We start from the raw sequence: 25,557 nt of genomic DNA on the forward strand, positions 1-25,557 counted from the left end.
TACGTTGTTAAATACCGCTTGCACACACGTTGTGAAACGTTCTTAATTTAAGTTAAACCAGGGAAATTCTGCTCCATTTTACTAAAGTCCAATTTGGCAGCATTCAAGCTAGTTAGCTGAGCGTGTTTAGCATCATGACCAGAGGTCAGAAAGTCAGTCTGTCATCTTCAAAGCCACGAGGGGAGTCAGTCCCTGCCAGCGTCGCTCCCTGTCAGTTAACACGGCTTCAGAGCAGGACCAACATGGGCTGCTTTAGCTAACGTTAACTTGTGTTATCTAACGCTAGCTAACGATAACTTGTGTTAGCTGACGCTAGCTAACGTTGACTAGCGTTAGCTAAAGCAGCAGTAGGAGCTAGCACAAGTCGTGGCACTGGCAACCCGCTGAGGCACTTCCTGTTACAGGTTGCGGTGACGTCACGATTTCACAAGGCATTCGCCTCGACTTCATGACAGCTGCCTTGACTTTGCAAAATGAATATCAATTGTGTAGGTTATAACGTATAAATCACATTCAAATACTTAACAATCGAACAATGAAGAGTCAAAGAAACAAAATATTAGATTTGGTTGGAGCTTTATGAAAAAAAATGTTAAATTAGACAAATACAATAAAAAAAAACTAAAAAAAGAAAAATATATATAGGCTACATACATATAAATATAAATCTATAATATAAATTATCCTGTATTACTGTCTCTCAACGTTACAATGCATCAATATTTACAAGTTGCATTCCTTCGGGGCGCCGCCTGAAAGTGGTTATCGTAACCAAGGTAACAAGTGGTCTTAGCTCATATTATATTAGCTTAGCCGGGAAGCTATTGCATCACTTACCTGCGTTTTATGACTAAACCAATTAAAACTAACACTAACACTCGTACTGAGGACCGAGTACAGTATAGTACAGGCTAGTTGATATTAACTTACATTGTTATTAATGGAAATACACAATGCACTTGATAATTTTTGGACTTTTGTTAATTAATTTCCTGATCAGATGGTTTATTTTGTATTTTGTATTGTATTGGCTGGTCAGTTCTGACTTCTCTGAGCATTTGCAATAAAAACGCTTGAACTACATTATGTTTCATGTGTCTTAATAGGGGATCAAATAAAAAATGTTAAGTAAAATAATTGTTTTAGAAGGATTTTATTAAAATTGCATGGATGTTCTTAGATTGAGGCTACACATATTTATTAGATGGAAATCCTGCACACAAATAAATTGAGTTCATCCAATGACTTACTTTTTGAGTTTAGATTGAGTTTAATGAACAACATTTTGTTATATTTGATTAATGGTATCTAGTCATTTGAGATGAATTTCATCAAAATGAGTTGGACTAAATCAATTTAATTCTATTTCATGAATGTTTTTGAGTCAGGTCTACGGATGGAATTCCAGCTCACAAATAAATTGAGTTCTTCAAATGACTTTTTTTTTTTAAGTAAACCTCCGAGTATGCAGTGTCATGCTTGCGACATGAAGCAACGTGCAGAATCTTTGAAATATGTGGTCTTGTATTTGAAAAACACAATAACTTTGGCAGGAGACAGAGGCTGCAACTGGTCTTGACCTATTGGTTTCAGGATAACATGCGGAGGTTTCATATTCAATACAATGATAATGAATTTCTGCCAACAAATGAAGTGCTTTAGCCATCACGTGATGTGTTTTGCACATTACATGTTTTTTTTCTGCTGATGAAATGCTTGTCCGCCTCCCACTCTCCAGCGCTCTTTCCTCTCTCCTCTGCTGTCCGGTGTGATTGACCACGTCTCTTTCCCTGTGCTGGCAGTCGGAGACATGTGCTGAGTGCTGCTGAGTGTGGCTGTACGTGTGGGCTTCAGGGGCCTGGTTCGACATTCCAGTGATAGTTTGATAGACACAGTCCTTGGGGGAGGAAGAGGAGGAGGCCCGAATGCCCGCATCGACTTCACAGAAGACGTGCCGAGGGGGTAAGTGAAATCCACGGGAGGACTGTGGTAACGTACTGCGTGTCTCGTTTCTGTTTGAAGTACCTCCAGAGCAGCATTTGCAGAAGCCTCCACTTCCTGATTAAAAAAAAAAAGCGGTTTAGCTGCTTATCTTTCAGGCTGAAGACCTCATGTCACAGGCACTTCCTCTTTACACACAGTCACAGGCTGCGAGCATGCGCACACGTCTGTGTGTTCACATAGACGTTACACACAAAGAGCACAGAGTTGTGAAAACGGGGGGGGGGGGGGGGGGGGGGGAGTTCTAAAAAAAAAAGGGGATGCGGAGGGAGGCGGGGACAAGAAGGTGACCGTATATGGCATCGGTAGATAATGCAAGCAGAAGATGCAAATGAGATAAGAGCGGTTGCCATGGAGACTTGATGTTGCGCAGTGATGGTTCGTTGCAAACCTGACCACATTTGTGGTTTGACCGTTGCCAAGCAGAAGGTGCTATTATGAGAGGGGGAGAGTGACGAGTGAAAGAAGTAGAGGAACCGAGAAGATCCCATAGTGCATTGCGTTAGTGTGACCTGTATTGAAGTGACTTTGTCTGTCCCAGTGACGCGTCAGCAAGTGACAGATACACAGGTAAGCTCACTGCTTCGTTTCTGTTGACAGCCTTGAATTACTTTTGGTTTCATGCGTGTTTGTAGATTTGTTGTATAAAATATTCAAATTGTGTGATTGCCGATGAGTACCTTTTTTAAAAAGAAAACCTACATTTTCTCCGACATTCCGCATAGACGTTTTAGAAAAGCAACATTTACAGTTTTTTCTGAAAGGAGTACATTTTTGGAAAAAGTTTGCGAGGAGAGGTTATATTGTTATTTTCCATTTTCCATTTAGAAAGAAACAAATATCTCGAAGCTGTGAATGAGTGAAAGAGCTCTGGTCAAAGGGTGTTACCATTCGTTTTCATTTTATCTCCGAGATAAGCTTCAAGCTTGAATGCTGCATGCACTCACATTGGTGTCATATGGGGACAAGACTGTGCCATTTCCTCTCCCTTTCTTTCAAACCTGACGGCTTGAATTGCACCTGCTTCCCCTCACTCCGTCAAAAGTGGAGGGAAGTTAAGAGTAAACCACAAGTAAGCAGCAGTTTGCTCGTATGTGTGCGACAGCGCTAGATACTCTCGGAGTATTCTAAAGCAACTCATGGGCAGAAGTTGTTTTAAGTGTAGCAATCACCACAAAGTGAATTACCTTTTGCGCGAAATGGTGGACGTGTGTAAATGCAGCTCCTCGCAGTGGGCCTTTCCTCCGGACTGTGTACTGTTGCGGTTGTTGCTGTGATGGTCTGTAATGGGAGTGTAATGTGTATTTGCGGCCTCAGTGATAGATGAGCCGTCACAGCTTGGCACACAAAAGCTCTGGGACATTTCCTCGGTGCAGTGAGAGTTTGCGTCAGGCAGCCAGTCACATTTGCGGAGTCCTGGGAAATAGCAAAGCACTGAGATGATAGGGAAGCTTAAAGGTGGAAAGTTGCATTCATCAAGGGGGGGGGTTAAGGGTTGACGGAGGTGAGGATTTAGGATTGGTTGGCTTGCAGAGGGGTCATCCTTGCCAGACTGTTGGTTTAGGTTCCATGTGATCTGTGCAGAGCAGTGTGTGAGAGGGTTTCTTGAATTTTCTGAGCTTCCTTGTAAAATTCGAATCTATTCTTTAGCAATACAGCAGCGTACTTACATTTGTAGGACTTAGAAAGGCCGAAGAAAGATAAGAATAAGAATCATCATTACCGATGCAACATCTATTTGCTAAAATATCAAGATTATTTCTCAGACTTCCTTCCAATGACTAGTCCACTGATCTCGATCTGTGAATTCCCCTTCATCTACACCACGTACACACACGCACCCCTTCCTGTTTTCAGTTGGTTACGTATGTGAACAGTTTACTCGACCCCACAGTGTTGATTCCGGTTGTGATTAGCTCATTCTTATTCAGCCCTCTGCCTTCATCAACATCACACAAAGGACAACGGTCACAAAACGGTCCTGCCATCTTCTTATCTGTGACACACACGTTAAAATGCACGACTTGTTTCACTCCAAAGACAGAAACAAATCACACTAAAATAAGGATAAAGAGGCCCCTGTTGTACATTTGATCAGATTATATGCGGAATAAAACTCGCAGAGCTGAATGCGCAAACCATCTGGCAGCTGCAAAACCGGCTTTATATTCATACCTCCGATTGGAACTATGGATCCTCCGGTTGTGACTAATAGACAAATGACTGTGGTTGTTCAGGGGAAATTCAGTGGCTTTAAGTGAGACAAAGTGCTGAAAACACAGACTCATTGAGAACACAGCGTACGAAGAATGATGATGAATTGGAAATGTGGCCCATCAGAGCACAGGAGTTAAAGAAAGACGCAGACACGGAGCGGAGCAGAAGCCCTGGCGCTCACTCATTCTGCAGAGGGGAAATTCCTTGTCAGTGTCGGAGTTTTGCAGAAAGCCCAGACCTTGGGAGGCGTGGCCAGCACGTCCCCCGTTGAACCCCGACACCATCAATCACCGTGTTTCTTCATTACGGCCCATGCGAGGCTCCGTTTGGAGGTTAGGTTGACCCGCTGCTTTCCATTTAATCGCAGTCGGAGCGATGGGTCCGCTTATCGAACATACACCATGTTGAGTTCTAGCATGGCCTCTTACACGGCTGGAAATAGATCTGCGGCTATCGCTAGACAAAGGTAGTTGGAAATAGACAAGGTCATGCACTTTGCTGGTGTAGCTAATAATGGCACGGCCGATCAAAATTTGATCAACATAGAAAAATAGCACCGTGACTTCCGGTTGTCTGGCTTATGTGCATTGTGTTTTTCGGTCCACTCTGAAGACATGGCCACATTGCACCAGAATATTGTCTAGATAAATGGTTAGCACTGCAGCTGTGGGCTCCACCACAGATTGTCACCTGGGGTTTATAGACCTGCTGTGTAAATTAGAGATAACTTATCACCAAAAGAGCTGTGCAGCAATAAACAGTGTCGCAGAGAGAGAAGGAAGGGGTGGGACTCACAGACGGCTGGGACAATTGGACATAGGAGATCACTTTGGCTCTAGCAATATTATATGCACAGGGTCCTCTAGGTTTCTTTTTCAGCTGCGGTGTGGGGAGTTTTCTCTCTTTGCAAATGAAAATACATTTCGAGGCCTCTTTGTTCAGTTCAGGCAGCATTATGCACAAAGCACTTTCTCCTTGATCCCGGTGAAATGAAGTGAGTCATAGACCATATACAGGATCAGACAGAGAACTTGGCGTCGGCACACGGCTCAAAATCTGAAAAGATTCCTGCCGATGCCAAGGCCCGCCATCTCCATGGCTACCGGATATTGCAGCATGAGGTCCAAAGCAAGCTCTCTGGCTTTCCTATGGATGCAAAAGGGTTATGGCGGCGGATGCCTCGAGTCAACAGCAACACGGGAAAGTTTTCCAACGTTTGTCTCGTCTAGGCTTTTTTTTTTTTTTTTACAATATGGGGCTCATCCACTGCCGAATCGCTCTGCGTGCATCTTTTTCAATCAGCATTTCCAGAATATTGTCACACTATGTGTTGTTCTGGGTGTATGGCCACTTTCTCCTGCAGTCCAATTTGATTCAGGGCTGCTCGGTGTGTCCTGCCTTCTGGTGTGGCAGAGAGCTGTGGGAGTGTGGGGCTGAGCGTAGGTGTGCGAGGGTTGCATGCCGCAGCAGAGGAGTGGATCCTGACATAAGCCAGACCGACTCCTGTACAAATCCTTTCCATAAATTCTTTTCTCCACACAACTAAATCTGTTCATGCGATCCAGCTGCCGTTTTTCTGCTAACTCGTTACATCATTAAATCCTTTTTTTTTCTGGCTCACTCTTTCCTTTTAGGCGATATCTAATTTCCCTGTGCCGGCTTTTATTTCAGATTCTGTTGATTTTCCTTCTTTTCTCTTGTCTTCATGCTCTTGCTATACTCTCCCAATTGTTTCCTTCCTCCCTCCCTCTCTCTCTCCTCTCTCCCCTTCCTCAGTATTCACTGGATAAGCAAGGGCAGTGTTGCTCAAACTGAACGAGCACTTCCTGGTGTTGTTTTTGGGGGGGGCGTGACCAGCCTTCAGCGAAGAAGAGAGAGAGGGAGGGAACGGGGACTGCAGAATCTCTATGCCCTGTGCAGTCAGGGCTCCCTCCTCCTCCTCTTCTTCTTCTTCTTCTTTCTCCTCCTCCTCCTCCCCAGCTGTTGCTACTGCCACCCAGCGAGCACCCCTTTCCTCGGGCGGCAGACGGACGATCCAGAGGCTGGTGAGTCAGTAGAGACACGGCTCAGCCCGTCTCAGCGCGGCTCAGTACAGCCACTTCAGGACGCAGGGGAGGGGAGACACAAGCGCACGCAGCCAATGCTGCAACGTACACACACACACTCACGCACACAAGCACAGAAAATCACACAGACAAACACTCCTCGCCCTCTCTCTCTCTCTCTCTCTCTCTCTCTCTCTCTCTCCCCCCTCTCTCCCTGTGGTGCTCGACTCCGCACAGCTCCTTTTACTCATTTGCTGCCGATTCACTCGCTCGCCTGTCTTCTGCCAGTCGCTCTGCCTTGCTGCGCTCTGCCTGCCTGCCCGAGAATGGTCCAGCCGGTGCCTGGGGGTCTGCTGTCGCGGCCTGTCTGAACACACGCATAAACACAGAGTCAATCGGCACGCGGAAGCGAACACACAGACACACGGGCACAGACCGGAGAGCAATGTGAGAGGTAAGAGATCGGTTCATAACCCTCCTCCTTGTTTATCTAGGTATTTCCGCTTGTGTGTGCTGCAGTCTTTACTTTCCAAAGTAAGCGCCTGTGCAGAGGAACATATGAAGAGAAACGGAGATTGTTTGCTTTAGTGTCGCTTGTGTGTGTGTGTGTGTGTGTGTGTGTGTGTGTGCGTGTGTTCAGTATGTGGGCCACAGGGTTAACCTTGATTTGTTACGGCTTGTTTTATAGATATATGAGGACACACACACACGTGCACGTACAAAAACGTGGACACACAGCCAAGGTGCATTCTTGGCTCAAAGCGGACTGTCGCACAATAGCTACTTCCTCAGGGTAGCGCTAGTTAACAAGAAAAATGTGCTGGTGTGTGTGTGTGTTTGGAGGGCCATGGTTGTTCCAGGAAGCAGTGAAGAGGATCAATAGATCGCCCACTCAGCTTTCATTCCCCCCGTCTGACTCAACGTTGGACATGTTAGGAGTTATCCTGCAGGGCTTGGTTAACAAGGAGGATGGTCAAATCGGATTCCCTCCCGTACCTCTCCCCTCGCCTGCTGCGTCAGTGTGAAGGGGCAAGCGTGGCTTTGCATGCGCGTGTGCTGTGCGGGGCAAACTACCCGCCCCGCCGCATGTAAATTACGTGTGACATGTGAGGCTGCTGCTACCTTATATGGTGAGCACAGTATTTCAGTACAGTTGGATGTTGCCAGGCATTCCGGGTCGCGGCAGGCAAGAGAGTTTGAGAGGGTGACTCTGTCTTTGGGATTGTGTACTTTAGTTTGTGTGTGTGTGTGTGTGTGTGACTAAGTGAGTGTTTTCATGTGTCTGACAGAGGGGGAGTAACTGAGAGAGAGGAAGAAAGTTGACGACAGAAAGAAAGAGGGGGAAGAACGAGAGAGACGGGGTTAATGAGAACCAGTAAATAAAGGGATTTTATTATTCTAGTAACCGGAGTGGAAGTAAGTAGTTTTGTACTTTATTACGGCTTTAGGAGATAATGTGAGATTGCCCTGTAATGTTTTTCTTTCTTTCGTGAGTTAAGTTTGGTTTGGCTCCCAGGATCAAGCGAAGATTAACGGACTGAAAGTGTTTTTTCTTACGTGCGATATTATCTGACTCTCTGACCAGAGCAACCGTTTCGATGTTTTTTCCCAGGCATTTATTCTTTCGGAGAGTCCAGAAACCGAATAAAAACCAGGCGTGTTTCCGGTCAAATTCATATGGCACGCAAAAGCCATAGGATCTCCAGAGCTTTAAACTTTAGCCTTCGGTCTCTCGCCTCTTTCTTTGTCCCTCTCCTCGCCACCTCGACCCTCCTCCCCCTCGCCGCTCTGCGCTTCCTCCTGGTGCTGTGGTTGTGGCGATGATGAGGAATGTTGTTGTTGTGACTTAGGGGGATTCAGGGTGGCTCAGACAGTAGCGCACACACACATGCAAGCATGCACAACACAGACAGATGTGTGGCAGATTGCATTGTTGAGACTTTCTGAAGTCCCCCCGTGGACACTTTGCTGTGTGTAGACTGTCAATTTCTGACTAGCAGACGCTTGAGGGAGGTGCTGCCGTTGTCGATGCGAAGATTATGGCTAATAATGTCGAGGAGGATATCGCTCTCTCTCTCCGTATTGATGTGTATGAACTGAGGTGCAAATTGCTCATTATTTACGTTGAACTAGGATCTGCCCTACGGACAGGATTACATGCATGGTTGAATCTTAGCTGACAAGTTAAGCCTTTGTTACACGAGGGCTCGTTTGTATGTTCCTACTGTGTTATGACCACATTTCAAGCCCCTCTGAGCAACAGTTCAACACGGCTTCTGCTCAGCGAGACACCTTCACTTTGAGCTGAGCTCAAACGAATTGCCTTCAACCGATGTCAGAGACACAGTAGCTTTCTACTCTTTTCGTAAAGTGTTTCTCATGCATTGCGGTATATAAAGTAACAAAGGAAGTTTCCACCTGACCACACAACAGTGACAACAAGCAGAGCGGGCAGCACAGCCTGCAGCCAGTGACAAGTGTCGTTATTTCGTTTTTGCTCGAGCCTCAACACAAGTCCTTGTTTTTCTTCACCTCGGTGGCGTGAGCTCTTGCGTGTAGCCGTGACAGCTCAAAACCTCTCCATCTTTGGAGCAGAGATGGTGGCCGCAACATTTAATGAGACACCCCTGCCCTGATAGTCACCCATACTCTCTCTCTCACAGTCCCTTCCTTTGTCTCCGTCATTGTGACCTCCCCCGGGCCCGTTGGCCTCGGCGTATTCGAGGCAGGTCCCATCACAGACGGGTAGATGTTGCTGGTACGTTAGTGTCGCTGGTCCACCATGTAAATGATTCATGACTAACTGAAGATCATACAGATAACTTACGTAATGTAGTGGTAAAGAAGCCAAAACCCAACATGTCTAGTGTACACTCCAACCACAAGGCACATCGCCTGAAGATAGAGGAAGTGTAGCGTAGCCCAGGAATGAAACCATTCTGTGCAAATTAGGGGTGTAACGATTCATTCACTGAATCGATTAATCGATTTATATTCCTGCGATCCAACTGAATCAATCTGTGCTCCGCAAATCGGCATTCCGGACGACATATATCGATTACAAATCGATTGAAATGGTACATAATCGATTGTATCGATACTTGGAAACTGTACAAAACGTATGGATGTGTGTTTGTTTGTTTGTTTTTTAGCACTTTAGACACGTTAAACGTTACTCGATTCAGTCTGCCTGTCTGTGACGTCATCAGTACGCAGCGGCAGCCGCGCGAAACTCGGAACAACAGCGAGACATTTACAAACCAACTTATCGATCCAGCGCGTGGAAACATTTTGGCTTTTGCAAACACGGAGGTGTTCTAAATAAGTCGGTCGCTGTTTGTAGAATATGTAGAAGCCAAATAAAAAACCACGGAAACACAACGAATCTTTCCGGCCATCTACTAAGGCGCCGTGGGACTAAACAACGGCGACAGTCAGGACCTCTAGCAGCGTCACCGCTGCAGCAGCAGCAGGTAGCTCTGCAGACACCTCAGGCCTCGCCAGCACCAAACTCAACATCACAGAAACAATTGCAGAGTTTATCTGTAAAGACATGCGACCCTACAATGTGGTTGAAAATCCGGGGTTCTGTAAATTGATCCAAACATTGTGTAATTATTGTGTAATGTTTACATGGAAAATGGCACTTGATTCAAATAAAAGGTTAATACATTTGCCATTAATTGTTGTTTGCTTGTTTATAATATCCATAATTAATTTAAACCTGATTTCCTTACAAGAAACAACAGGGATCTCAGAAACTTTGCCTGCACTGTCCAGTAAAGTCAGTGAATCGATTTCAAGTCACTGAATCGAATCGTTCTAAATTAACCCAGATCGTCCATGAATCGAATCGGCAACCATGAATCGCGGTTCGAATCGAATCGTTGTTAAAATGAATCGTTACACCCCTAGTGCAAATGGTCAAATGATAAGTGCTCCTCCAACCATTCACTCCTGGTATTTTCAGGTTTTCTCCTCTCAATGATTCAGGTTTTCCTAGAATGTGTAACCTGCCTGCGTATGTGGAAAGCAGCCTTCCTCTGCCCCGGCACATTGACACAGACAACATAACTGTGAGCCAACGAGACACTCGTTAAGCCATGAGGCCGGCCATTATCCTCATTGACTGCATGACAACTCACACACAAACATGCACACAGAGATGCAGTGTTGCACAAACACTCAGATATTCACCACAGCTTAAGAACACCCTCTGTCAGGACGCATAGCGGTTTGTGTGTTTGTATAGGTTAGTGTGTGTGTGTGTGTGTGTGTGTGACGGCTCTGTCCATGTATACTAAACAAGAGATGTGATTGTTTCTCAGAGGTTTGTCTCAGAGAAATCAATAGGCATTGTTTGTTGTGCGTTCCTTGCCTTCTACTTTATTTAATTTGGGGGGAAAAGTCAGTTAAACTAATATTCAAGTGTAGTATCATGACTTGATAGCGATGACAACAAGGAGGTCAATAGCAATAGCAACAATGGTTGTTACTCAAATTAGCTAGAATTGACAGACACAGCCAGTCCAATGATAACAAACTACGCTTAAGTATAGATCAATTGTGTATTAACCATTAAGAGCGAGTCGAACATGCACGAGTATCAATGCAAGGTCAATGAGGGCAATATGGACATGCTATATTCGAAACACGTGGAGCAGCAGGAGTGAGTCTTGTGGTGTTGCATTTCCTCGAGCGTCCTTCCACTCAGACGACCTGTCTTAGCACACTGTCACCCTGACTCCACCTCTGTCAATATGCTGAAACCGCTCCTTTTACCAAACAGCCGCAAGCCAAGAGAGACGGGCGGCTCTTTCTCTGCAGTCAAAGCTGGGAACAGGAGCTCCGGCTGGGAGCTGTGGTTTGTTAGTTAGGTTGCCATATCAAATTTTACAACTTCAGCGTAGCATTTTGCCTTAAGCTCTGCTCCTGGTGCATCAATTAAGTTTCTAAACCCTTGTGATCTGTGGTGTTGAAACATTCTAAACTAGACTAATAATGTGCCACTCCCTCATTTCTGAGGTACCATTACTGCAAACCCGCCCGTAGCATTTAGCCTTCTAGACCAAACCAGGTTAGAAACGAGCATGTTGGTTTTATAGCTCTGACTTTCAATCAGTCGAGACATGCCTTCATACAGGGAACAGCTCCCTGTGTCCTAACGTCCGTGCGTCACCATCACAGCCCACCGTCCAAATCCGTGGCAGTCATGCATAGTTTGCGCTTTCATTGGAGGTTAAACGAGTGTTTTTCGACAGTGTCTTGTTCGTTTGGGAACAGATGTGTCTTGTGACTCACGCGCAAGAGAAAGTAAATGACGGCTGGCTTTTCTTAGCCGGAAACCGTTTGTGCCGTTTAGGCGTACGGTAGTGTCACGTGGCCGCGAGCTGCGGCGGCTTGCCTGCTGATATTGAAGACACACTTTCCCTTCTTGCAGCCATGTAGTGCTTTCTGCCACGTGTCCTAAAGGTCGAAAGGAAGTATCCGTCCGTTTGAGTTCTCTCTCTCTCTCTCTCTCTCCCTCTCCCTCGCTCCTCCTCTGTCTCTCTTTCGCCATCTTCCCTCTCTCCGGTGTGGTCGACCTTGCACCAGCTTGTGAGACCTTGGAATCTGAGGTAGTGCTGCTGAGGATGCTGGACGGGAACGCAGGCCAGACCGTCACAACCAGGGCGCACAGGCATGGGCGGAGTTGGGGAGGGTTGAGGGAACTCTAGAACCAATGTGGAGAAGCACGCGCTGGGTTAACGCAGTTTCAATCCTGTCGTTAGAGAAGATAAGTAGATGGCATTTATAAGTCATCTATTTGAAATGGATGCCACGGGCACAAAGAGCACCAACCGCTAAGTGGAATTAGATAAAGGGAGTGGCATACTGACAGGAGAGACCGTACAGATGAAGAAATCAATAGGGGAAGGACACCCATGTCCAGACATGATAGATCATAATGAGCTCTCATTATCTCTGGCACTGTCTCATACCGTACCACATTGTCTGTCTCTCACAGATATGTGCTCATCTGGCTCTAATAGAAACCATAGAAACCGATTAGGCAGCCAGACAGAATACCGGGGGGAAGGTTGGGGGCGTTTTGCTCCGTTTTCCTGCATCAAGTCATCACATTCTCTCATTTGATTGAAGACAGCTTGCGGCACCTTGAATTTCAAACATTTTAGGATATCGGTCTTCCACCCAACGAAATCCTGTCGAGCTGTGGCTAAGGGTCAGTCTGAGGAGGTCCCAGTTGATCCTTGCTCACCTGAACTTAAGTCTATTTGGGAAGTTAAAGTGGGCTGCCATGAGCCCTACCGACTCAGCCATGGCAATGAACATGCGTAATATCAACATCAAAATAATATCATCGAAGGGCATACAGGGTTACATGGAGAGATAAGACTTGGCTGACTCTGCATTTTTCACAGCAATGAAGATAAAATTAGGGAATTTACTTTCAAAACAAACGAAACATGAAATTAATTCTGGGTGCACTTTGTCAAATTGATATCGTCTACCATGGAAAGTCCATCATATGGCACATTTGTACTGTATGTGGGGGTTTGGCAGTAGTAGGGTTTGTGTCATGATTATGCTTTCAATCCAAAGGTCACTTGTAGCAGTAATGCTACTTTTGCAATCGTAGGGGTCACCCAAGGTGAAACTAAGCTCCCCTTCCCCCTACCTCACCCACAGCCCGCCCTTCACTCTGTAACGTATATCCATGAGGCTGGGTCATCGTGATCTGGTCCGTAGGGCTGCAGGGCTCTGATACAGCGTGTTGCAGTGCTGTAAAGCTAGAAGCTCTTCAGAGCATTGCTGAAGGTGCACATGGTGTTCTGGGTGATTTCTCGACACAGGGTGTGGTGAGTTACCCTGCCTGAGCGATAAGAGCCGACTGGGCCCACGGGGGCCCAATCCTTCAAATTCCCCCCAGCAAACCCGTACAATGGATTCACCCAAAAAACCCTAAAGAAATATCAAAAAATAAAAAAATATATATAGCTTTTTTAGCATTTTATTTAGAAAGGAGTTTATGGACAATAATACTGTCCCCGATCTTTCACGTATTTGTTCACGAGATGGCAGGTAGTCATAGAAATAGCAAGTCGAATTATTTTTTAAACGTGTGTGTGTGTGTGTGTGTGTGTCTCTCTCTCTCTCTCTCTCTCTCTCTCTCTCTCTCTCTCTCTCCAGCACCAGGCAGGTCGGCCTCCTCTTTGCTCCTCCCCCTGTTCTCACCTGGCGCTTAGCCCAGAATGTTGCTGCAACTACGCAAGCTCTCATTGGTCCCCGCTCTCACACCGCTTTGCAAGAAGGGAAATGACTAACTGCTTCTCCCTCCTGCCCTGCCTCGACTTCCCCTCTGCTTTCACTCTCTTCCTTTTACTTCACCTCTGAACACATTTGCAATGGCGGGCTTTGCTGGACTCCACTGTAAGTGATACGGGATTTGAGCATATTTTCCTGCGTTGACCAGAAGAGGTGGAAAGATTGTGAATAGCTGCTTTGTGTATGTATGTGTGTGTGTGTGTGTGTAGCGTGGCCAGATGAGTGTGTGTGCACGCCATGTGTGTTCAGAGCGCCGGGCGAGTGAAAGTTCTGTTTGTTTTAGCTGACACCCCTCCGTTTCTAACATTTTTACATATTCTTAGTTCCCACAGTGCTTAGCAGCATATTGAAAAATGCTGCAGGTCAGAGCCTCCTATGAAAGATAAACGAAGGAGTGATAAACCTGAATGTTTTCTTTGGATGTGTATCGTCCGCCCTAATCGCTTTCTCTCTCTCTCTCTTTCTATCTCTCTCCCCAGAGGAAGTGCCTTCCCTGATGTCTGCTGCAGCTTTGACCTGCTTCTACAGCTGAAGCTCCACCCCTCCTCCCCCCCCTCCCACCCTCTCCACCCCCCCGCCGCGCTCGCTTGCTGCCACGGTAACACGAGTACAAGGACAGCGGCAAAAAATCCACATCGCGGCCTACGCTCCGACCTGCTCGTCCATCTATCCACCCACCCACCCACACACCCACTCCTCGCAGCAGGGGGCCTCCCGCCTCGGCTCTGCCATCGGCCCGCCACCAGCCGACCAGCCTTACCACAGCAGCTCCAACGCACCACGCAGCATCTCACCCACCTTGCCTTTTAACCTTTGCCTTCAACCCACAAGGCCTGCGCTCGGTCCTTCCGGTAGCAGGCTATACCCAGACTGTCACCCTTGTTGCCTGCTTCACTGCATCTAACCAGAGGGCTCTCGCCCTGTGCGGCTGTTTGCCTCCTTGGCTTATGAATGCTAGAGGTGAGTTGGTCGTGCGAGCAAAGTCGGGCCACGAGCGGCACCACCTCCGTTGTTAAGCTGACCCCGTCTCTCGGATACAAACGTGCCTGCTGTGGTTGATTGATTGGGAAAGATTCCAATAACATTCGTCCTGCAACATTTCACTTCACGGAAAAAAGGAGCCCTTTCAATCGATTCCTTTCAACGGCACAGACTCTCACAACAGATTCAGAGAAATAACTTATTTTTGGATTAAAACAATAGAGGTACTTTATTCGCGCTTGAACAGATTTCAGCTCGGAATACCGATTGCCAGCGTGTTGCCATGGCAATGAACATGGCACACATCCGCGACACAAAGTGGCTGACGCTTGAGGTATGCCGGGAGTTCCAAAGGGGCACGTGCTCCCGCTCCGACCAGGAGTGCAAGTTCGCTCATCCGGCCAAGAGCTGTCAGGTGGACAACGGTCGGGTCATCGCGTGCTTCGACTCGCTCAAGGTAAGAAAGGAGAAGTGGAGAACAGGAAGTCTGGAGGTCAGATATCAGACACACACACACACACACACACACACACACACACACACACACACACATGTTGTCTAACAGATAAGATGCTGTGAACTGCGGTCTGACAGATGGAGAAAATGCACACTGGAAATAGCAGTTTCCTAAAGACTGTGTCCTTTCAGGGCGCACCATCTGGATACAGCATGTGCTCTCATTGATCCCACCTATTTCTGGTCAGGTGACTGGAACATGTGATCAACGGCACAGAGGGGAGGGGGGAGTAGCAGCCTTTTCAGATTCAGGAAGCAGAAGTCAGGCGTCTGTAACACTGCACTGTGGAATTTGTAGGAGACGCTGAAGTGTTTGCCGCGTGTTTACTGCACTTATTCCAGCAGTCATTTAGGAGTCACATTTCTGACTGACTGCACCGTACACAAACAACACTAGAGACTAAATCAGCACCGTGCCCCTGCAGGTGAAACCCACTGCTGTGTGCTGGCGTTTGAACAGGAAAGCACAGATGAATTGGCTGTGTCATGTACAAACCCATATGGATGCCTTGAACACTTTTCAGCAGCTAGAGAGGAACGGTGGCGTAGCATCGCCGCGTAGCTCTCACTCACTCTCACTGTTTCCGCTGCAGACAGCGGCAAAGAAGCAAACACCTCTTCTTCTTCCTCTCTGTCTTTCACAATCTGTCTTTTTATCGGAGCATAAGATCTCTAGCGATGGGCGGACCTCCACCCAAAGTTTCCAGCGTTGACACACACACACGCAGAGAGAGTTTGTGTTTTCTGTTTGTGTTGTCACCCTGCAGACACTGGTGACTCGTGGTCATTGGCAGCGTGAGGTTTAGGATCAGCCGCATGTGTGTGAGTCGAGGGTTTGGAGGCGATGTGGACAGAGGAACATTGTCACGGCCTGGCTGAACTCTACCCAAGACTCCTCACGATGTGCATGTCACAAAGCAAAATAAGTCATTATTGCGTATTTCGTCTTGAGCCCTTCGTCCTTTGTCAATCATTCTAATCTCTGGAGATTCCCACAATAAGACTCCCTCTCTTCTCGTAAAGAAGTCGGTTCCACCTGTGATCCGACCACATCTGCTGAATGCTTATTTAGTTTCCCGTTAGACCATGTTGAAGTGATATCGCTGTGTCAAGGGATATTACAGAATTCATGTTCAAGTAGTAACAAACTAGAATAATGCTGTAAGACACTGAGCCACTGAGATCTAGATGTCATGGCTCCCATATGTAGACAGTCACTGTCTGCACAGCAGAGCGTTTATCCACAGGCAGAAGGATCTTTGTTTGTGAACTTCTGTTTAAAATCTCATTCACACTGAGGTAAAGGTCAACTCCTGGAAAAGAGTAGCTCGCAGAAATATGAAGGGCTTTTGAGGGAACCAAGGGGCCTATTTTAGTAGTTTGGACTCATTTTCCACTAGGACTTGTGTGTTAATGACGATGTGCGATACTTTTTTTTAACCGTGCGCCCCATTTTTTCCACTGGTAATGAAAAACAGAGCAGGCTTCTTAAACCCGCATTGGGGGGGGAGAGAGAGAGAGAGAGAGAAAAGGAGAATGTATAGGCAGGATAAGAACTACATAAGAAGTACAAACATACCCATTCACAATATTGTTAATATTTCCTGTCACATTGACCCAGAAACACTGAATGTCCCATTTTACTTTTCACCCACGTTCATTGGTTCAAATGAGATAAAGTTCTCAACTTAGTCATTGCCACTTGAAGCCACATCCCTCCCCGTTACCCGTGCGCCCAAAGACACATACGTGCGCGCACACCGCATCGTCTTGGACACGTGCGCACGCTTTCTGCCCATGAGAGAAGATCGGCTGTGTATAATTAGAACAGGTCTCACATGATCACCAGTGCATAGCTCAGCAGGTCACACCCAAACCCGGCCATTTCCCCAGCAGCGCCTCTCTCTCTGTCTCTCTCTCCCCGACCTCCTTTTTTTCATGGGGCCCACACACACAGAAAACCATGTCGAGTCAATGCATAGTGAGTTCGAGCAGGGAATATTATTGCACAACAAAGGACGTTCTCGGCTGTAATCCGAAGTGGATGATCTACCCCCAAGCTAGACGATCATTCTGCACCAAAGTTTCCATCTAGGACGCGGACTTGAAACAAAGTGGCGTGCACGTCTCCGTGCAACGTGCGCGCGTGGGTGTTCGCTGGCCTTCGACCCGTGCTCCCCGACCTCAAGAGTGCGGCCCGCTCGGTTGCCTGTGGATCGGTTTGGCGCTGCGCAGGCGGCCCAGCTATGCCGAAGCAGAGTAAATATTTGGAGAAGGACAGTGGCTGCCACAGCTCCCAGACTTAAAGCCGGCTTTGTAACTTTTAACTATCAATGATTAACATCCGAGCGCACGCTCATTCTAAATCGGTCTTTCCTAAGTATTCAGATCGGCTCTAACCGTTGGAGCAAGTGGAAAAAGCCTTTGAGCACCGCCAAACTGCGCCGAGAGCTTGTGAGGTGTAATAATATGTTGAGGAAGTAACCTACTGCTCAGTAGTCGCAAACGCTAAACTCGACTACTTAAGAGTCAGAACGCAGAATGCTACGTGCCCCATTAGTTTGTACTAGGATGAGTCAGAGAGGATATAGGTTACTCTCTGCCGTTAATGGACTGTTACCCTGCAGCTCCACCACACCCACACGTGGGTAAGCTGCCAGCTTTATTTCAAGTACTGTACCATCCCACTTTCATTTGGTGCAAGCCTATTCTAGTCCGCCGCTGCTTGTTTTCATTCTCCTCCCAGTTTGGTTACTCCTTCGGCTTGATTTCCTGCTCAGTCTGGTTTTCGCCTCATTTACTTCAGGCCACACCCATCCCTGGACAGGGTGGTTCACAAGTGCGCGCACCCACACACATACACACATAATCTCATCTAGCAGTAGTTTATGGGCTGAGGGGTCCACTGACCTTGTGTGAACCTAGGTGCAGGAGGTGTTTACCCCCAACACAGCTGTCTGTGTCATAAAAAGTGCTATCCTTCTGACATGGATGTTTGAGTACACAAACATAAATAGCCAGCATAGACCTTGTACTGTGTCTACCTGCCAGCCTGAGATCATGTCTGTGTTCTGGGAAAACGAGGACAAACACATGTGCGCGGTCATGTGTGTGTCGGTGTCAGTTGTGCTGTTGCAGCGGGTTTCTTTGTGTTACCACGCGGTCTTTAGCCAAGATTACATTCCTGCAGAGCAGAGGGCGGGATGTCATCGCTTTTTTATCTCTCTCTGTCTCTCGTTGCCTCGCATTGCTATCAATCGCCTCGAGTTTTGCTGATCCGATCTTGACAGCATGTTTATGTGCAGTGGGAGTACAGTAAGGTTAGACACACACACACACACACACACACACACACACACACTCACTGAGAGATAGGTGGCCAGACATGTATGTGAGGTAAATATTAGCCGACGAATGTGTATTGAGCTCTGCTGTCACACGCTGCATTAAAGGACACGCTGCACATGGCCACGTAGAGGCAACGGTTCTTTTCCGTCATTTCTTTAAAAAAAACAACCATATTTGGTTTGATGGTCTCATTTTTCGGAGCATTTATTTTTAACCATGTTTACCTCGCCGTTACAATGTGCACAGTGTGATGGCACCTGAATCTGACCAAGACAGATGTATTTTCAGGTTGGAGGTGTGTGGTTATGAGCAGCACTGAGGTGACCTCAGGTCCAGGTGCGGTTCAGACGCGGTTTCACGGCCCCTCTGCATACGATGCCCCTAATTGGGTTTTTAATGGGATATCTGTGTGCGTTCAAAATGAAAGTGTCTCTCCTTTTAAATTAACACGGTTTGGAGTCAGTCATCCATTACATTCAGCTTTTACCAGAATAGAGTTATTCCTATCGCAGCGGCGTCGGCCTGGCGGCGCTCGGCGCTCCCCGCTCGCATCGCCGGGGATTTTTGGTGCAGCAAGAAGGATTCGTTACGTCTCTGTGTCCTGGCTTTGATTGGTTTATTCTTACGTCTTTGTCACTTTCATGCTCGAGGGATCCGTGTTTGGACCGCTGTGTGTGTGTGTGTGTGTGTGTGTGTGTGTGTGTGTAATCTAGGGCCGCACACACACTCACACACTTCTTAGGTCTGCTCCTTCCATTGTGTGTGCATCCTTGTCGGATCTGTTTAGCTGTGCGTCTTCTCTGTGAGCCTATGTGACGGAAGATCAGCAACAATGGTCTTTTCTTCTCAGTGTCAGCCGTCCCTGTCCCTCCCGCCACACTGGACCCCTTTATAACGCAACTGATACAATGATCAATTCTCTAGCCTCTCTCTCTCTCTCTCTCTCAGACATACTGTACAACCGTAGCGACGTAGGTTTGAACAAATATTGACAAATATTTGAACACTCAATCATGCTTTAAGTTCATATTGCAGAACCACAATGCAGCCAAACATCGTTCAAACCCACGTAACTTTGTTTTAATACCAGGAACGTTTTATTTAGGAAGCAAATCCACAAAACAGGTGTTGTTGACGTGGCGAGTCTTGGCTTTGATTTCTTCTGTCTGTGTAAACATCAGAAAGCTTCAATAAAAGGCAATAGACAACAAGCCAGCACAGAATATCAAAGTATCAGACAATGTGGAATTTAGCATTAAAGTGCAGCTTAGTACTACGAACTGTCCGTAATATATAACAGAAGATCAATTACTCAATGTAATTGCATTTCTTTATATTGCTTTAAAAATGGGCACAAATACAGCATAGGAAAACAATTTAATCCGATTTTAAGGGAGTCTAAGGAGCCTAAAAGCTACTTAAGTGGGAAGCAGAAAACCCGGAGGAACGGGGGAGGACACAGTTTTAATCTCAATGCACCTTCAGCCGTGTAACTGATAAGGCCTGATAACCTCTATCCATCTCCGTCTGTCACATGCTTCCTCTCTCCTCTTTCTCGTCAGCTTTTTCATTGCCTTCCCTTACCTGCGAACCCTTCTGTCAGCTCTGCCATTATCCTCCCATTAGACAGGTGGGAGAGGAGGAGGAGGAGAGCTCGAGGGCAGAGCTGCTCATTTTGTCTCAACTCTCTCAACGCCTCCTCACGCTGATCCTCCCTTTCTCCAGCTGTCTAATAGTCAACCTTCTCCTAATGGCGGAACGTAAAAACAGCGGCCATACGCGGTAGGATGTGTCGGGCAAATCGAGGAGTGACATCGCCGATGGCTGACCCTTCTAGTGCATTCCTCCTCAAAGTCCCAGCGTCTGGTCCCGTCCAACCCCGTTACCTTCTCCGTGTCTCTGATTCCATCACAAACCGCACAAATGCAAAACCTCTCCATTTTTATAAAGTGTCCCTTGTCACCCATCTTATGTGACATCGAGTTGACGGAACAAGTCAGCAGTTAACAGTCCATTAACAACCCTCTCAGAAGATGTCCCTCTTTCGCCTGGCCTCCATCCGTTCATGTGTCCTTGTTTTTCTCTGTGGACCTGAACCAGTGGCACCGCATAGTGTCCACTTGGTGTTGGCCCTGATTAGTTTTGTGTCCTCCAGACCGCTGGAGGTCCTGGTGGAACCGCCTCATACTGCACTGCATCATCTACCGGCAGCAGGTTCATAATGCACCAGCAAAGTGCATCCACACGCTGCCAGTTAATAAGTCTTCACTGGACCTTGGGGGGGGGGGCTGTTGGTTAGATGGCAATGGTTGTTCCATTATATTATTTAGGATTCAGACATCTTCAGATTTCTTTTTAGAAAACACTTTCCACTGGGATTAGGTCTCTGGATAGGATTACAGTGTGCGAGGTCAGATTAGCAGAAAACACGCCAGATTAAATCTGTAAATGCTGTTACATATTAATCATCTGACAGGTGGTCATTAATTGGCCTTGGATGGAAGAGAATATTTCTCTGTTTATGCAATCCAGGTGGCCCTAAACCGAGGAGGAATCAAACCCTGCGCAGATAAAGGTGGTCAGAAAGGGGTGATGCAAAAAGGCTTGTAAAAGACAAAACGAGTGCGTCTAAACCCTCTGTAAGAGTTTCAGCAATGTTTATAGATGCATTGCAAAACGGTTGCTCGGAAGTGGTAGAAACACGAGTGTAGACTGCATAGGGAGATGAAAAGAAGGAGGAGGGGGGAGGGAAACATGCACAACACTTCTTTTCTGTCTCTTTCAAATGATTTTTTTCTTCCTGTGTGCCTCCATTACTTTTGCTTCATATCGAGACTGTCGACACATTTGCTTTCGATACAGATGCTCCGCTGAGACACCAGAGGTCTAACTCTTGGTTTCACCAGAACATTCAACTTTCAGGTTAATTTGTTAAGAAATGGCTGATTAAGATACATGGCAGACCTTGGTCGTTAACCCTTCACAACCCGAGAAAAGGGGCACACCTCATGATCAGGTCATTTCGAGAACAAAGCGTTGTTACTGGCCAGAACCTTGTCATTTGTGCGCGGTGACTCCTCTGTCTCTCTCCCACTGGGAAGGGCAGCTGAGAAATGATTAAATGAACGTTCCCAGGCCTCCTCGCACAGCGAGCACTGGTGGGCTTTCATAAAGTACTGCTGCTCCAATCAATGCCCGGGAGATTGCTCCGTGATTACAGATGATGAAAAGTTGAGAAGTGACCTTGTTAGGCCTCACAGGAGAGGAGGCAAAGTTGCGTGTCGGACGGACGCCGCAAAAACCAGCAACGATAAAGTCAACAGAACGTGTGTTTTGGTGTGAAAAGAGATAGGGGGGGGGGGGGGGGGCAGAGAGGTCTAAGTTTGGAGCGAAGGCTCCTGTGTACGCGACATCTGACCCGAGGCATTTCTCAGAACCAACACCCTGTCAAGTGTGAATAACTCCTCGCTCAGTGTGCGTCAGCCTTGTTTGTGTCTACACAAACAGTGCGGCCTGTGTGTGTGTGTGTGTGTGTGTGTGTGTGTGTGTGTGTGGCTGCATGTTTGTGTTTTTCTGACGGAGCATTGACTGAGACGGCCTTCCAACGGCGCACCGTTGCTTTTGGGTTACTTTCTGAAAATGATCGATGACGGTAACGATCACCTCTGGCTCGGCTCATCCCTCTCCGAGCGGTCCGCGTTCTATCCCACAATCCTCTCCGCCATTGTTTGGTGATGGTTGTTAATGTGTCACCGGTGTCCATGCTGTAACTATTAAGCACATAATGCTGCTGTGGTTTGATTGAAGAAATGCAAGTGGAAGCATCCTGCAGATCTCTTAACGTCTCTTTTGTGCCCTTGGAAAATGTTACCGCTAATTAAAATGCAGCGTTAAGTAAGAAAAAACATTTATGCTTCACTGTAGAAGTCTAGCATTAACTGTGAGTGAGCTTTATTTCTTATTCAACACATTTAATCGACTTTTCCTCTATTCTGCGTGCTACTTCACTGACTAGAACCTGCTCGTGGGCCTTCTATTGCGCACTGTATTTCCGAGCACGGGGCCGATGAGGGTCCGCTGCTCGCCAGCAAAACAAAGCCTCATTCACAGCGTGTGTGTGAGGAGAGCGGCCTTTCATGTGTGCGCCTGTTTGGACAGTAGTTGCCGGAACGCGGGGCAGAGAACAGTGGCGCCTCACACCACAGCCCGCATTGTTCCGCCACACACAGGGAGCAGAAAAGTGTATTTAGACATGTAAATGTGTTCATATTTGAGAAAAGGCATAGCCGGTTTACCAAGTGTGTTGCATAGAACACTTCTTGGCACATCTCAAAAAAAAAAAAGATGTCTATGACAAGACCTCTATAAATGCTTAAATTGAAATAACCCGATATTTCATCACTGTGTTTTGTTTTTCCTCCAAACACGGTGATGGTCGCCAGGGTCCGTCACGTAGCAGCAGATCAGAAACGTACGGCCCCCGAACCATTCGCCGCTTCTGTACAACGAGTCAAGAAGCAGAAGCGGAGGCCCGTTTTTTTTTTTCTTTCTCTCTCTTCCCGACGCCTCCCCCTGTTTTGCGCTTCCCCTCTCGAAGCACATGCGCATTAATACATCTTGCCGCATGCTTCGTCTCGCCACCTCAGATGGATGGGATGCGGCCCCACCCAGCATTCTTTACACATTGCTTCATTGTTTGGTTAAATCCCACACAGTCACAAAAGGCGGGTGGGTGTGCACGGGAGAGAGGCAGGGTTACAGGAGAGTGCGATCTGGGTGGGACGCGTTATTAACATCAGTGTGAACGAACGGTAGCCTTTGCGGGATTATTATTCCCATATTGGAGTTTAGCAACTCTGATGTCACCTGGAGAAAGCTCATCGCCTTATAGGAGGCGGGGGGGGGGGTGCAGATGTTGCACTTCTTCTGAAATAGTAATATTAACGTATAATTGTTCGATGATTCATTCTGTATGTAATCTGCAGTTACAGCCAATAATTGACGACCTGTTTGTGAAATATTCAAACTTTTTTGAATTGTTTATGGCCTTTGATCAGACTGGAAGAAGAACACTCCTCAATGACGGTAGACAAAATGTTACGACCCTGTACTCATCGACCTGCACTGACGCCGTGCAGTCAGCCGATGGCGTGCAGGCGCCCCTTTCATTGCTTTCATCATTCTGACGACTGAACGAGTCTATTAGCTGATCCTATTGTCATCAGGTACTTTTCTCACCGTGCCATGACAAATAAATGCTTTGAAGCCCCCCGTGGCTCTCCGTAGCACATCCATCATTATTTTTGCATAAAGACTTTAAATAGCGTCGGTATGATGAGATAGTGTAATTGTCGGTTCCGGTGTTGGGTCCCCTGCTGGAGAACAAAAAGCGGTGGTAAATCAGCATGTTCACGATGGTTGTATTAGCAGCACAGACCGGCGATGCTTAATGAATAGATTTGGTTGTTGTCTTTAGAATCTCTAGCTGCGTCCCCATTCAGGGGCAGCAGTCCTTCAGAGGCTGTTGTTGGAGCAGGAGTGTCTGGCTGCTCTGTTGCCGTGGACACCGCCTCTTGCTGCTCCTCAAGGCCGCTGATGTCACAATAACAGCCACAAACACGATGTGAGAGAGGCGACGTCGTTCTCCTCCTCTCCGTTTCTCTCTCTCTCTCTATCTGCAAGCTCTAAAATTTCCCTGACGCAGCTCTCAGTCACTTTGTGAGTGTCTCTCTCTCTCTCTTTCTCTCCCCTACTTATGAAGCCTGGCGTTTCCTCTTCTGGGACCTGATTCTTCATTTTTAAAATGGCTGCCTTTATGGTTCCTTTTTTTTCCGGCAGAATGGCGAATGCAGTTGGTTGAAGTCAAAGCCACGTGTTGCGCTCCCACCTTAAACCTGCACAGAGCCACGTGCAGCTGTGCATCACGCCGTCGACGGACAGGGTCACATGGGGGGAAGGCAACGCCCACTCTGCACTCACGCACGCAACACAAACACCATCTCTCTGCACCGCAGCTGCAGGCCGTTGCCACTCTCTGGATGAGCGCTGTTAGAAGCGCCTTTCAGCTCCTCTCACCTCTCACACATGTACGACACGCAGGATTACACACACACACACACACACACACACACACCTGAGAGTGTTTTCAGTGTCCGAAGTCTTCTGAATTCTAAACTCAACCAAAACCGAACGCCACGTCATCGAGGCAGTGACAGAAGGTAATGAGGACACCGAATGTAAGAGACTTGGCTTCTAACAAGGCAATAAAATGAGAATTTGAGATGGCAACTTCTATATGGACTAAATAAAAACATCTTAAAGATGCCTTCCCCTTGCCATTTAAGTGTCCCTCTCTCCTCACCCTCTCCTCACCCTCTCTCCCTCGCACCTGTCCGCTGCTCCAGTGTCAGTGAAAGTGAGGGAGATGGGCAAGGGGGGCTGGGGGGACGAAGGGTTATGGACATGAATCCTATAGGGGTCAGGCCTGTCAGCGTCCGCTCAGCTGTGCCTCAGGGCTGAAAGTAAATACTCGTCTTTCTTACATTGTGGACGTGTTTTGCGTGTGCGTTTCCCTAATGTTTGCGAAACGTGTCCCGCCACCTGTCATCCGAACACGACCCCGCCAGGCACACATTAGTGTGTGTACGCATAATATTGCCGAAGAAGGAGTGTGTCAGACCATTATTCCAGACTACTCCTCCTCAGACTGAATTGGCTACTCACAGCAGGAGGCAAAAAGGGACCCGAGTCTCGGATAATTAGTCAGGGACTTTGTAGTGTGACCTCCGGGTGACTGCTTATACAATATACACCAATCATATCAGTGGACAGTATTTATAGCGCTGGTTAGAAATGTAGCTCAGTCGGATGTCTGGGGATCAGAGCTACGGTGTTTGTCAAACACGCAAACCCACACACACACACACACACATACCCACGTCCCTGCCGGGACCGACAGGAATAGCAAGCTGGTACCAATTAGTGCTGGACCCGGGTCAGGTCACATGTGAAACGGATGGTCTGATATCAAGCCTTTCTGGTGTATTTCACTTATTTAATTTCTTAAAAAATTTTCCCGCCATATTCACATTGTGATTTGTCCATTTTCATTGTACTGTTTCAA

The 25,557-nt window shown here is 47.1% G+C and overlaps 1 protein-coding gene and 1 long non-coding RNA gene across 51 annotated transcripts in view; one reads left to right on the forward strand and one right to left on the reverse strand.

Moving 5' to 3' along the window:
- Nucleotides 1-559: 559 nt before the first annotated feature.
- LOC144405513 (uncharacterized) lies at nt 560-3,301 on the reverse strand. Its single transcript, XR_013467152.1, has 2 exons — nt 3,189-3,301; nt 560-2,058 (listed from the first exon to the last, which is right to left on the reverse strand). It is a non-coding gene; the product is annotated as an uncharacterized LOC144405513 (long non-coding RNA).
- LOC120816067 (muscleblind-like protein 1) overlaps nt 2,426-25,557 on the forward strand; it is a 34,382-nt gene continuing 11,250 nt past the window's right edge. For 27 of the 50 annotated variants that reach the window (XM_040171348.2, XM_040171351.2, XM_040171355.2 and 24 more), the window contains exons 1-2: nt 6,344-6,717; nt 14,069-15,027. In XM_040171348.2, coding sequence (XP_040027282.1) covers nt 14,854-15,027 — 174 coding nt within the window. In that variant the 5' untranslated portion in view covers nt 6,344-6,717; nt 14,069-14,853. Of the gene's footprint in view, nt 2,572-6,198; nt 6,718-7,383; nt 7,680-13,460; nt 13,695-14,068; nt 15,028-25,557 lie in introns of those variants that run through there. The other 23 variants (XM_078099383.1, XM_078099388.1, XM_078099402.1 and 20 more) reach the window with 14 other exon arrangements.

This window comes from Gasterosteus aculeatus, chromosome 3, assembly GCF_964276395.1.
Source record: "Gasterosteus aculeatus chromosome 3, fGasAcu3.hap1.1, whole genome shotgun sequence".
In the NCBI taxonomy this organism is placed as follows: Eukaryota; Metazoa; Chordata; class Actinopteri; order Perciformes; family Gasterosteidae; genus Gasterosteus; species Gasterosteus aculeatus.